This window comes from Propithecus coquereli, unplaced genomic scaffold (genome assembly GCF_000956105.1).
Source record: "Propithecus coquereli isolate 6110/MARCELLA unplaced genomic scaffold, Pcoq_1.0 Scaffold83, whole genome shotgun sequence".
In the NCBI taxonomy this organism is placed as follows: domain Eukaryota; kingdom Metazoa; phylum Chordata; class Mammalia; order Primates; family Indriidae; genus Propithecus; species Propithecus coquereli.
The window spans coordinates 8048829-8060363 of NW_012154507.1; the positions used below are offsets into that span (position 1 = coordinate 8048829).

The 11535-nt window shown below is 42.4% G+C and overlaps 2 protein-coding genes across 2 annotated transcripts in view; one reads left to right on the plus strand and one right to left on the minus strand.

Annotated features, from left to right (window-relative positions):
* Window positions 1-5728, minus strand: part of LOC105825857 (kelch domain-containing protein 1-like) — a 69231-nt gene extending 63503 nt beyond the window's left edge. Inside the window, exon 1 of the mRNA XM_012663754.1 lies at window positions 5633-5728. Within this exon, the coding sequence (XP_012519208.1) occupies window positions 5633-5728 (96 nt within the window). The remainder of the gene's footprint in view (window positions 1-5632) is intronic.
* Window positions 5729-10860: 5132 nt separating this feature from the next.
* POLE2 (polymerase (DNA directed), epsilon 2, accessory subunit) overlaps window positions 10861-11535 on the plus strand; it is a 32810-nt gene continuing 32135 nt past the window's right edge. Inside the window, exons 1-2 of the mRNA XM_012663755.1 lie at window positions 10861-10928; window positions 11478-11512. Of these exons, the coding sequence (XP_012519209.1) occupies window positions 10861-10928; window positions 11478-11512 (103 nt within the window). The remainder of the gene's footprint in view (window positions 10929-11477; window positions 11513-11535) is intronic.

Genomic DNA, 11535 nt, shown 5'->3' on the forward strand with positions numbered 1-11535 from the left:
CAAATATTTTCCCATTTATCATTCATTGCCTTTCATTTTCTGATGTTTAAACATGTTTTTAATTTTTTTAAAGTTTGATCTGCCAATCTTTTCCGTTGTAGTCTTTTCCCCAACTCAAGATTTTACAAGTCATACATTTTCTTGCAATTTTTCTATAACTCTTCAATCTCAAGTCTCCAATATTATTTTCCTTTAGCTGTCCTAGGACCATTTATTGCATAAGTGATTGTTTTTCCAGATTTGAAATGCTATCTTTTAAATACAAAAGAGTCTTATGTGTTTGGCTGTTTATGTAAGTTCTTTCCCATTCCATCATGCTATCTCTACTTGCATCAGCACCGTTGGTTTAATTATTATAGTACTGTGACATGTTTTAACATCTGACACCATAAGCCTCCCATCTTCATTCTTTTCATTTACTAAATTGATCCTCCTTCCCTTTAAGTCCATATCCATAACAGAAAAATGTAGTTAAGCATATTTATACAGGTATTTTCTATAAGAAAAAGTTCAGAGCAAAATGTATTAGTGTCAGTTGTAATACAGAAATAAAATTTTTCGAATGATTCAGGCCATAGAGGAAAGCATGTCATCTGCAAACAAACCAAGACATCGAGTTTTTCCTCCAAAATTTAGGAAAACTACTTACAACTTTTAATGGTCCTAGTAGCAGCACTAAAGTCTGTATGAATTCCAGTAATGTGGAAAGGATATAGAAGAACTAAGAGCAAAAGAATATTCTGGCACTGATTAGAATCTACCACTTTTTTTTTAGACATTACCATTCTTACCTCAGAGATGGGGCTATCTTCAGATATAATGTCCTTTAGAATATGTTCGACAATAGAGCAATAAGTAATTTAGACAGATATCAGTGAGATTTAGAATACATGTTTGTCAATTTTAACACATACTGTTTAAGGAGGAAAATTGCGACTGGAATATAAAATCTGGAATCATCTAATCATTATTCTTAACTACTGACTGCTGGAATACCTCTCCAGGTTTCAGGGCCTTTTAGCTACCTTCTGTTCAGAAGGATCTGACTAAAACAATTGTTGGAAGGATACTACTTTTTCTCATGATATACCATGTCTTCCTTTTTGCCTCCTACTCTCCCTTTCCTTCCACTTATGACTTAGACATTGTTTACCTGCTGATAATTCATGGAATTTAAAAAGTAGTAGACTCAGGATCTAAATCTGTGTTTTATTTTCCAGGGTGATCCTTACAGCATCTCTGATTCTATTAATGTGTAGTAGTAAGAGAAGTATTTCAATAAATGCCACCTGAAGAACTGAAATTTTATCAATTATACTATTTTCAGTATCAAAATGAGATGTAAAAAATTCAGACATTTCACTTATGGGCCCAGAAGCAATCTGTACAGATCCTTCTATAGCTCGTAAGCATGATGATTGAGTTTTCATGCTCATGTGTGAAATGTGCCTCCCTCAGACCTTGTAACCATGTCAGCACATTACCTGTCTGAGGCGAGAGAAAAAAAATGTTTTAATCTATATAGATGTGAGATATTACCGATTACTACTTTAAGTGAATCTTTTCACTTGACTTTTACAATATAAGAATCAATATAGCAGATGAAATCTGACACCTCTACACCTTCAAGGGGCAGAGCTCAAAAACAATCAATATATTTCTTATGCTTATAACCATCATTATAACCAGACTATTTTTTTCATCAAGAATAAATGGTGGAGGCCGGGTGCGGTGGCTCACGTCTGTAATCCTAGCACTCTGGGAGGCCGAGGCGGGCGGATTGTTTGAGCTCAGGAGTTCGAAACCAGCCTGAGCAACAGCGAGATCCCGTCTCTACTAAAAATAGAAAGAAAATTAATCGGACAACTAAAAATATATAGAAAAAAATTAGCTGGGCATGGTGGCACATGTCTGTAGTCCCAGGTACTCGGGAGGCTGAGGCAGGAGGATCGCTTAAGCCCAGGAGTTTGAGGTTGCTGTGAGCTAGGCTGATGCCATGGCACTCACTCTAGCCCGGGCAAAAGAGTGAAACTCTGTCTCAAAAAAAAAAAAAAAAAAAAAGAATAAATGGTGGAAATGTTAGACATTAAGAAAGCATTATCACCTAGTTTATTTTAGTTTATCATTAAAAAATTACCTTTGGAAATCCCATATATCAAGGTTGGTATCTCCTACCAGATCCAGAGGTCAAATGGCCATTAAATTTACTTTCTCTCATTGACTCATTGTCCTTATTTATAAAACGGGGATATTATATACTTTACAGGGTTACAGTAAGAATATATAAAATTAGGGATATGAGAGTTCCTAGCATATGCCAGATACAGTAGGCACTCAAAGGTTAGTTCTAATTTTCCCATACTGATACTGCACTAAATTAAGAACACACAAAACAACAACAAAAACCAACTTGGATCTGAGAATTAGTTAACACACAGATTACAGGCATACCTCGTTTTATTGCGCTTTGCTTTATTGTGCTTCACAGGTATTATGTTTTTTATAAATTGAAAGGTTTGTGGCAACCTTGTGTCAAATAAGTCTATTGGCACAATTTTTCCAATAGCATGTGCTCGCTTTGTGTCTGTGTGTCACATTTCGGTAATTTTCAAAATATTTCAAACTTTTCCATCATGACTATTACATCTGTTAAGGTGATCTGTGATCAGTGATTTTTTGATGTACTATTGTAATCATTTTGGGAAGCCCTGAACCGTGCCCATAAAAGACAGCAAACTTAGTCAATAAATGTTATGTGTTCTGTTTCCTCTGCTGACCAGCCGTTCCCCTGTCTCTCTCCCTCTCCTTGGGCCTCCCTTTTCCCTGAGACACAAGAGTAATGAAATTAGGCCAATTAATGACTCTAAAATGGGCTTAGTGTTCAAACGAAAGGAAAAGTTATACATCTCTCACCTTAAATCAAAAGCTAGACGTGATTAAGCTTAGTGAGGAAGGCATGTCAAAAGCTAGGCCTCTTGTGCCAGTTAGCCATGCTGTGAATGCAAAGGAAAAGTTCTTGAAGGCATTCTAGTGACACATGAATAATATGAAAGCAAAACAGCCTTATTGCTGATATGGAGAAAGTTTTAGCAGTCTGGATAGACGATCAAACCAGCTGCAATATTCCCCTAAGCCAAAGCCAATTCCAGAACAAGGCCCTAACTCTCTTCCATTCTGTGAAGGCTGAGAGAGGTGAAGAAGCTGCAGAAGAAAAGTGTGAAGCTAGCGAATGTTGGTTCATGAGGTTTAAGGAAAGAAGCTGTCTCCATAACATAAAAGTGCAAGGTGAAGCAAGGGCTGATGTAGAAGCTGCAAATTATCCAGAAGATCTATTATAGCTAAAGATTATTGAGGAAGGTAGCTACACTAAACAAATTTTCAATGTGGATGAAACAGCCTTATGTTGGAAGAAGATGCCATCTAGGACTTTCATACCTAGTGAGGAGAAGTCAATGTCTGGCTTCAAAGGACAGGCAGACTCTCGTTTGGGGCTATTGCAACAAGTGACTTTAAGTTGAAGCGAATGCTCAGTTGCAATTCTGAAAATCCGAGGGCCCTTAAGAATTATGTTAAATCTACTCTGCCTGTGTACTAGAGGGACCATCAAAGCCTGGATGACCACACATCTGTTTACAACATGGTTTATTGAATACTTTAAGCCCACTGTTGAGACCTAATACTCAAAAAGATTTCTTTTAAAATATTACGGCTCATTGACAATGCACCTGGTTACTCAAGAGCTCTGATGGAGACAAATCTGAGATTAACGTTGTTTTCATGCCTGCTAACACAACATCCATTCTGCAGCTCATGAATCAAGGAGTACTTTTGACTTTCGAGTGTTATTATTTAAGAAAGACATTTTTGTAAGGCAATAGCTGCTAGAGATAGTGATTCTTCTGATGGATCTAGGCAAAGTAAACTGAAAACCTTCTGGGAAAGATTTACCATTCTACATGGCATTAAGAACATCGGTGATTCATGGAAGGAGGTCAAAATATTAACATGAGCAAGAGTTTGGAGGAAGATGATTCCAACCCTCATGGATGACTTTGAGATGTTCAAGACTTCAGTGGACAAAGTAACCACAGATGTGGTGGAAACATCAGGAAAACTAGAATTAGAAGTGGAGCCTGAAGATGTGACTTAATTGCTGCAATCTCACGATCAAATTTGAATGGATGAGGAATTGCTTCTTACAGATGAGCAAAGAAAGTGGTTTCTTGAGATGGAATCTATTCCTGGTGAAAGTGCTATGCACATGTCAAAACAACAACAAAGGATTTAGAATATTACATAAACTTAGTTGATAAAGCATCAGCAGTTTCAGAGGATTGACACCAATTTGAAATAAGTTTTACTGTGGGTAAAATGTTATTAAGCAGCATCACTGCAGGCTACAGAGAAAACTCATGAAAGGAAGAGTCAATCAATGTGGCAAGCTGCATTGTAGCCTTATTTTAGGAAATTTCCACAGCCATCCCACCCTTCAGCAACCACCACCATGATCACTCAGCAGCCGTGGACATGAAGGCAAAACCCTCCTCTCCACTAGCAAAAAGATTAGGACTGGCTGAAGGTTCAGATAATTGTAGCATTTTTTAAGCAGTAACGTTTTTTAAAATCAAGTATGTACATTGCTTTCTTAGACACAAATATGTACATTGTTTTTCAGATATAATGCTATTGCAAACTTAACAGTACACACAGTATAGTGTAAACATAACTTTTATATGCGCTAGGAAGCCAAAAAATTCACGTGACTCGCTTTATTCACTTTATTGCGGTAGTCTGGGACCCAACCCGCAATATCTCCGAGGTATGCCTGTATGTACTTCATTTCAGTGTGATTCCGTCAGGTAGAGGTCTGTCACATAGTGTTAACAGTACGGAGACAGAAGAGGAAGGTTCTACTTTTAGTAGGACTTCCAGATGGCTTTTTTTTTAAAATCTGAAAACTAAGGAGTTCGCATATAGTATTCCTGAATTGTTTTCCAGCTTTACGATTCTTGCTTCTATAACCCTATGATTATGGAAGCAAAACAAACACACATATATTCAACCCTTCATTGTAATACTCTACAGTATATTATCGCCAATACGAATCTATTTCGAGACTAGAGAAAAAAATTCATACTCATTAGTAGAGAAACGCCACTAAAAATAGCTTAGAAATATTTAAATGCTTCAGTGATTTCGATATTTTATTTCACATCGCGCCGTGGGAATAAAGAAATATAAACACAACAATACAGCACGGCGTCCTCGGGTCCTTTTAAGCCTGCGCCAGTACTGGAAGATAATGAATCGCGCTGTAACTGACTTTGTATCGGGCAAACCGGGGGCTGCTGGACAGCTGGGGGAGGGGAGACGGGGCGTGGGAAGAGGCCTGGAAGGGGGTGTGAAGGTTTCCCAGCCGAAGCAACGGCGGGACCGCGGCCAGCCCAGGCGCGGCTGGGGGGCGGGGAGCGGCCGCCGGCGGAGGGGCGGGCGGGGCGCGGGAGGCGCCGGGCGCGCCAGGCCCGGGCCGCGGCCTCAGGAGCGGGTGTGGGCGGGCGCTCTGCGTCCGCTCGGGCCGAGGGGCCGGCGGGCTCCCGGCGCGAGTCCGCCCCGTCCCGCCTCTTCCCCTTACCACGTAGCCCCCCCACACGTAGAGGAAGTTTCCGTCCACCACGGCGCAGTGGCCGCTGCGCTCCTCCGCCACGCAGAACAGCTGCGAGTCCGCCATCCGTGCGGCGCTGGCCCACACTCGGCGCGCCGCAGCCCCTGCCCACCGAGCGGCCTCTTCTCCCGTCCCTACTCGTCCACGCACGAACGGAACGCGTCGAGGGTCGAGATTGGTGGGAAGGCGGAACCAGTGCGTCTGCGCCGCCCCGCAGCCCGCTCGTTCGCGAAGCCGAGCCAAGGGCGGTGTGGCTGGGAGGGAGGTCTTGGGTCCTAGCAGGAGGAAGGGGCCTTGACGTCCTGGACGCCTGCTTGCGCACAGATTTCCTCTCGCTTGGAATTGTGTTGTTTTGGCAGTACAACCCCATTCAGTAGTCAGTCTATAGTCAAATTCCTTGGTTCTCTCAAAATGACTTTCTACAGTTGGTTTGGCCAGCATTGCATTGTATTTGGCTGTTATGCCTCGCAAGACTTTTTTTTATGTCTTTGTTAATCTAGAGTCATTTTTCTCTTATGCCATTGATTTGTTAAATGGGTTAGTTTCCTTATTTTCCTATAGCCATCCCACCTTCTGGGTTTGTCTGATTGCTTCCTCAGTGTGCTTTTTCATTAACTTGTGCACCCTTCTCCCATATTTATTTTAGACTAGAAGCTGTATCTAAAGGCTTTATTAGATTCTGGTTCAGCTTCGTTCAAGAATGCTTCATATTACAGCACCTTAGAAGGCATTTAAGTCTGTTGCACTTTAGTGAACTATTTCTTTTAGACAATGTAAGTAAACACACGATTCCCCCAAACGAAAAAGGAAGCATATTATATGCAGTGTCTATAACTTACTCTTTTCACTTAACAATGTATCTGTCATTCCATATCAGTGTATATCGATCTTCCTCAGTCCTTTCTATGGCTTCACAGCGCTCCACTGAGTGTATGTGCCATAGTTTATTCAGTCAGGTCCTTACTGATAGACATAATGGTTATTTCCAGTTTTTTGCTATCACAAATAATGCTACAATAAATAACGTTATGCATATGTTATTTTGTATTTTTACAAGTATGGGTTTGGGGTAGAGTTCTAGAAGTGGAATTGCTGGGTCAGAGGATAAATGCATATGTGATTTTGCTAGGTGTAGCTGAATTTCTCTCATAGAAGTTTTGTCAACACCAGCAATATACGACAGTCACTGCTTAACAGAATATGTTGTTAAACTTTTGAGGGCTAATCCAAAACATTTGAAATAGTATCTCAGTGAAGTCCTTTGGAATTTTAGCTTTATGAAAGGGGTTTTCTATTAGACTTCGTACCTTGGGTAGCCTCTATGCTTTATCTCCTGTCACCTGCACTCCTTGAGGTGGTGAAAACAAATGAGTCTCAGTGTTTGAGTAAATGACCTCAAGGGGAAAGCCAAATTTTGTCTTTTGCTTACCTTTTGATTTCCCATTTTAAAAAAGATATTTGTTCCTGCTTCGTTTTTTCCTTCTGGATATTCTTTACTTTTTTGCTAGCCTGTTGATATATTTTTAACATTGGCTTTTATATTTGATCAAAATTTTTAGTATTTTTTAAAGTGAGGATTGTTCAGGATATCTAGTCTACCATATTGCTATAGAAGTCTAAGTATCATTTTAAGTATCAAGTTTTCTCTCTGTCTCTAGAAAGTGTCTGTGGAACATACATATGGAGATTTCCAGGAAATAGCTAGAGTAGTCTGGAGTTCATTACCTGTTTAGTTTAGAGATGAAGATACTGGAGTCATCATTATACAGACAAGTTTGTGGGAGGCCTGGGCATGGATAAGATTTCCCAAAGAGAGTATGTGGAGTAGGAAGACTAGAAGGCCTTGGGAATATGAACATTTCAGTGGAAGAAAAAAGAAAGGAAGATAAGAAGGATCAATCAGAGTGAGGGACAACCAGGAAACGGTAGTACCATGGAAGCAAGAAAAGAAACTGTTTTAATAATTGTCAACGGGGTCAGAGACGTTGGAGAAATCAAGTAAGGATGAGGGCTGAAAAATAACCACTGGATGTGGCAATTAAAAGGTCATTGATGAAACCATAATGACAGTCTGAGCGTGGTGACTCACACCTGTAATCCCAACCCTTTGGGAGGCCCAGGCGAAGGGGGTCACTTGAGGCCAGGAGTTAGAGACTAGCCTGGGCAACATAGTGAGACTTCATCTCTATAAAAAATAAAAAAATTAGCCAGGTATGGTGGTGCACACCTACAGTCCCAGCTACTCAAGAGGCTGAGAGGAAGGAGAATTGCTTGAGCCCAGGAGGCTGCAGGGAGCCATGATCACCACACTGCACTCCAGCCTGGGTGACAAAATGAGATCTCTAAAAAAGAAAAAGAAAAAAAAAGAAAAAGAAAAGGGTGGAGTAGGGAGAAGGGATTGATGGAAAGGAGTACAAGGGAATGTTCTGGAGGGATGGAAATGTTCTATATCTTGACTGGGGTAGTGGTCACATGGGTAAATACATTTATCAAAATGCATTAAACTGCATAGAGATACATGCATTTTACTTAATGTAAACTATGCCTGAATAATGTATCTATTTTTAAAGTCCTCGCTCCATCACTTTATTGTTACTAGTAATATTGGTATTGTATTTTTGAAATGGAGCACTTGTCCTCCTGGAGTGTAGTGGGGTCTGTAGACCAGAGAACAGACAGTTACAACACTGTGCAGTAAGTGTGAAGACAGCAAAAATTCAGGGCACCTTAGGGCTACAGAGTAGGGCCTTTAACTCAGATTTGGGGGAGACAGGGAAGGGTTCTGAGAGAAAGTAAAATTTAAGCTAAGAACTGAAAGATGAGTGGAATTGTTCAGGCAAATGGAGTGGAAGAGAGAGTGAAGTGTTCCTGGCAGAAGGAACTGCAGAGGAAGAGATGACCTGTGTACTTTATTCTAATGTGGAGAGATTTTGAAGTACTTTAAGTAGGGAAGTGACATGGTAAGAATCATGTTTCAGAAGGTTTATTCTAATGGCAAGATTGGAGGCAAAGAGACCAGTTAGCAGGTCAGTCACTGCTGGCCAGAGATGCTAGTGTCCTAAGTGACGGGCCTGGCCATGAAGGTAGACATGAACAGATTTGAGAGAAACTGAAAGGTAGAACCACAGGGAATTGGTGGCTAATTGGTTTATGGGGGAGGATGCCCTAGTTTACTAGCTGGGTCACTGGGTGGAAGGTGGGTGGGGCCCTTTGCCGGGTTAGTGAACAAACCCCCCCAAAACAGAACTGTGTTCAAAAATCACTTTTTTCTGTGATGTGATGTTACCAATTTAATATATAATTAGATGTATTAGTTTTAGTATGCTTTCAATTTTGTTTACTTTTTCTTTTCTATGTTTTTGAATATGTAAAACATGCATGGGTCAAAAGTCTCACTATAAAGAAAGATTTCACTTTCATCCCCTTACAGTTAATCATTTTTGTAGTGTCTAGTTTAACCATCTAGAGGCTTTTTAAATGCAAAAACAAATAAAGATGTACATATGTTTTTGTTCCTTCCTCCTTTGCTAAACTTTGCCTTTTTTTTTTTTTTTAAGAGAGGGGGTCTTGCTCTGTCACCCAGGCAAACTCCTGGGCCCCGGGCTCAAGCAACCCACCTGCCTCAGCCTCCCAAGTAGCTGGGACTACAAGCAGAGCCACCACTCCTGGCTCCTTTTTAAAATTTTTTTAAAACTTAACCACATATCCTGGAGGTCACTGTGTTAGGGTGGAAAACCTGGTAGGTGTTCATGGCACAGGTAGAGAAAGATTTCTCACACAGAGATTAAAATGTAAAAGTAAAATTTATTTTAGCCTTTAGAAGGATAGAGAGAATGAGAGAGAGAGAGAGAAGGGGGGGTGAAGAGAGCAGGGGGATGGTGTAGCATCCCAAAGAATGAGAAGGGAAATGCCAGCAGCTAGGCCAAGTGGCTTGCTGCTTTTATGGGGATGAAAAGAAAAATAGTTAATTGTTGTGACTTGCCATATCCACTCCTTCTCTTCTTCTTAACTGAAAGCAGATAATGGAATCTGCTGTGTGAAACTGCTGCATCCATCTGTTCCCTTTGCTTTAGGGCTAAAGTGACCTTGCCCTTAAGATATGATTTTGGGCTGGGTTCCGTGTCTGGAGATTGTCCCCCACACTGTCATCCAGGAACTTCTCAGGAACTACCCCAGGCTGTAGAAACAGATGCTAAAAGGCATTTTTAGTCAATAGGTCTAGCACTGTAAAAAAAAAATCTACATTTCCTTTTGTCTGCTGGGCTTCTTTGAGATGTTCAGAACTCCACAGGGCACCTGTTAGCTAGGTGGAGAGGGAGCAGAGCTGACTTATTTCACACACAAGACCCACCGTCCTTTCAACTATCAGTACTTAGAAATCATCCTTATGTTTTATAAGCTGCATGTTCACTATAGCACTGCATGGTTTAGTCAAGACATTGGAGCAAACATTCTGAAGTGTAGGAGATTGACAGTCCACTTAACTGGAATGAGAATAACTAAGTTCGAAGTCCTGGCTCTACCACTTATTAGTCGCTTCATTTCGAGTGAGTCCTTTACCTTCTTTATGTCTGTTTTCTCATCTGTAAAATGAGGCTGCTGTGGAAAAATTAGATCACAGCTCATTTGCCTGTTGTGAGCAACACGTCAATTCATACATTTAAAGCGCCGATGACAGTGCATGGCGCATGGGAAGCTCTCCACTTAAGTAAAAAGCGGAGTGGGTAAAAGTGATGGAGATTTGTAACAGCTTTGGGTAACTGTGGGGAAAACCAAGTGACGTATTATTTCCAGAGCCTGTGTGCAGTAGGGCACACGAGTACACTGGGCCCACTGCAGCTCTTACGGCCTCGAAAGGAAGGGGTGGGTCTGGGAAGCCCGGCCGGACTCAAAAGATCGAAGGCAGCGGTGAGAGCGCTGAGCGGCTCATCAGAACACGTGGGATAAGGGAAGTGCATTCCCAACCGGACACCAGGGAAGGACGCTCTAGCCCTTCAGTCTCCTGGCAGCAAAGCGGTGCGGGGTGGTCCCTCCCCACTTTCAGCCTATTGGATCGCGAGGCACCGCTGGGAAGCCTGTGCGGACCAAGCGTGAGCCCAGCCGGGCTGCCCGCTCCTGGGGGCGGGGCCAGGAGCGGAGCTGGGGCGGGGCGTGCCCGGGAAGGGGCGGAGCCGCGGCTGTGGCGCCAAATCGCGAACATGGCGCCGGAGCGGGTGCGGAGTCGAGCCCTCTCCGCCTTCAAGCTGCGTGGCTTGCTGCTCCGGGGGTGAGTCGACTCCGGCAGCTTGCTGGGTGAGGGAGGGGGGCCGGGGCGGGGCCGCCTCGCGGGGCAGCAGGACTCACCGCGGCGGCTCCCTGTGCGCCGAGAGGGGTCTTGCCTTACATAATGATAGAGACCCTTAAAAAGTTCTTAGAAGCAAAGTCAATCTGGCACGATCTTGAGGCTGCGATGCTTTCTTAGGTTTGCGCGGAGTTGAAATGTTTCTTCCAGGCAGGCGATCCTGCACATGCCAAACTGAGGGACCTGTCTCGTAGCAGCCGTCTATTAGCACAGTGATCTGGGCACCTCTCAGGCTCCCGAAGTCCCCGCCTCTGCTAAATGGGAATCTTAACAACGCTGCTTCCCGCGGTTACTGAGACATCAAATGAGAGACCTGAGAAAGCCTACATGCATATCTGTAGTTGCCAATTTATATTGTGGCAGAAATTGACCTCCCTCCCCGTTTTGTATCAGGCATTATTTCCTGGAGAATTAAAAAGTAGGTAGGTTCTAAGAATGTTTTTAGGTGTTAGCCTGGATTTTTTTTTTTTAAAGATTTCCTTTGTGGCCGGGCGCGGTGGCTCACGCCTGTAATCCTAGCTCTTTGGGAGGC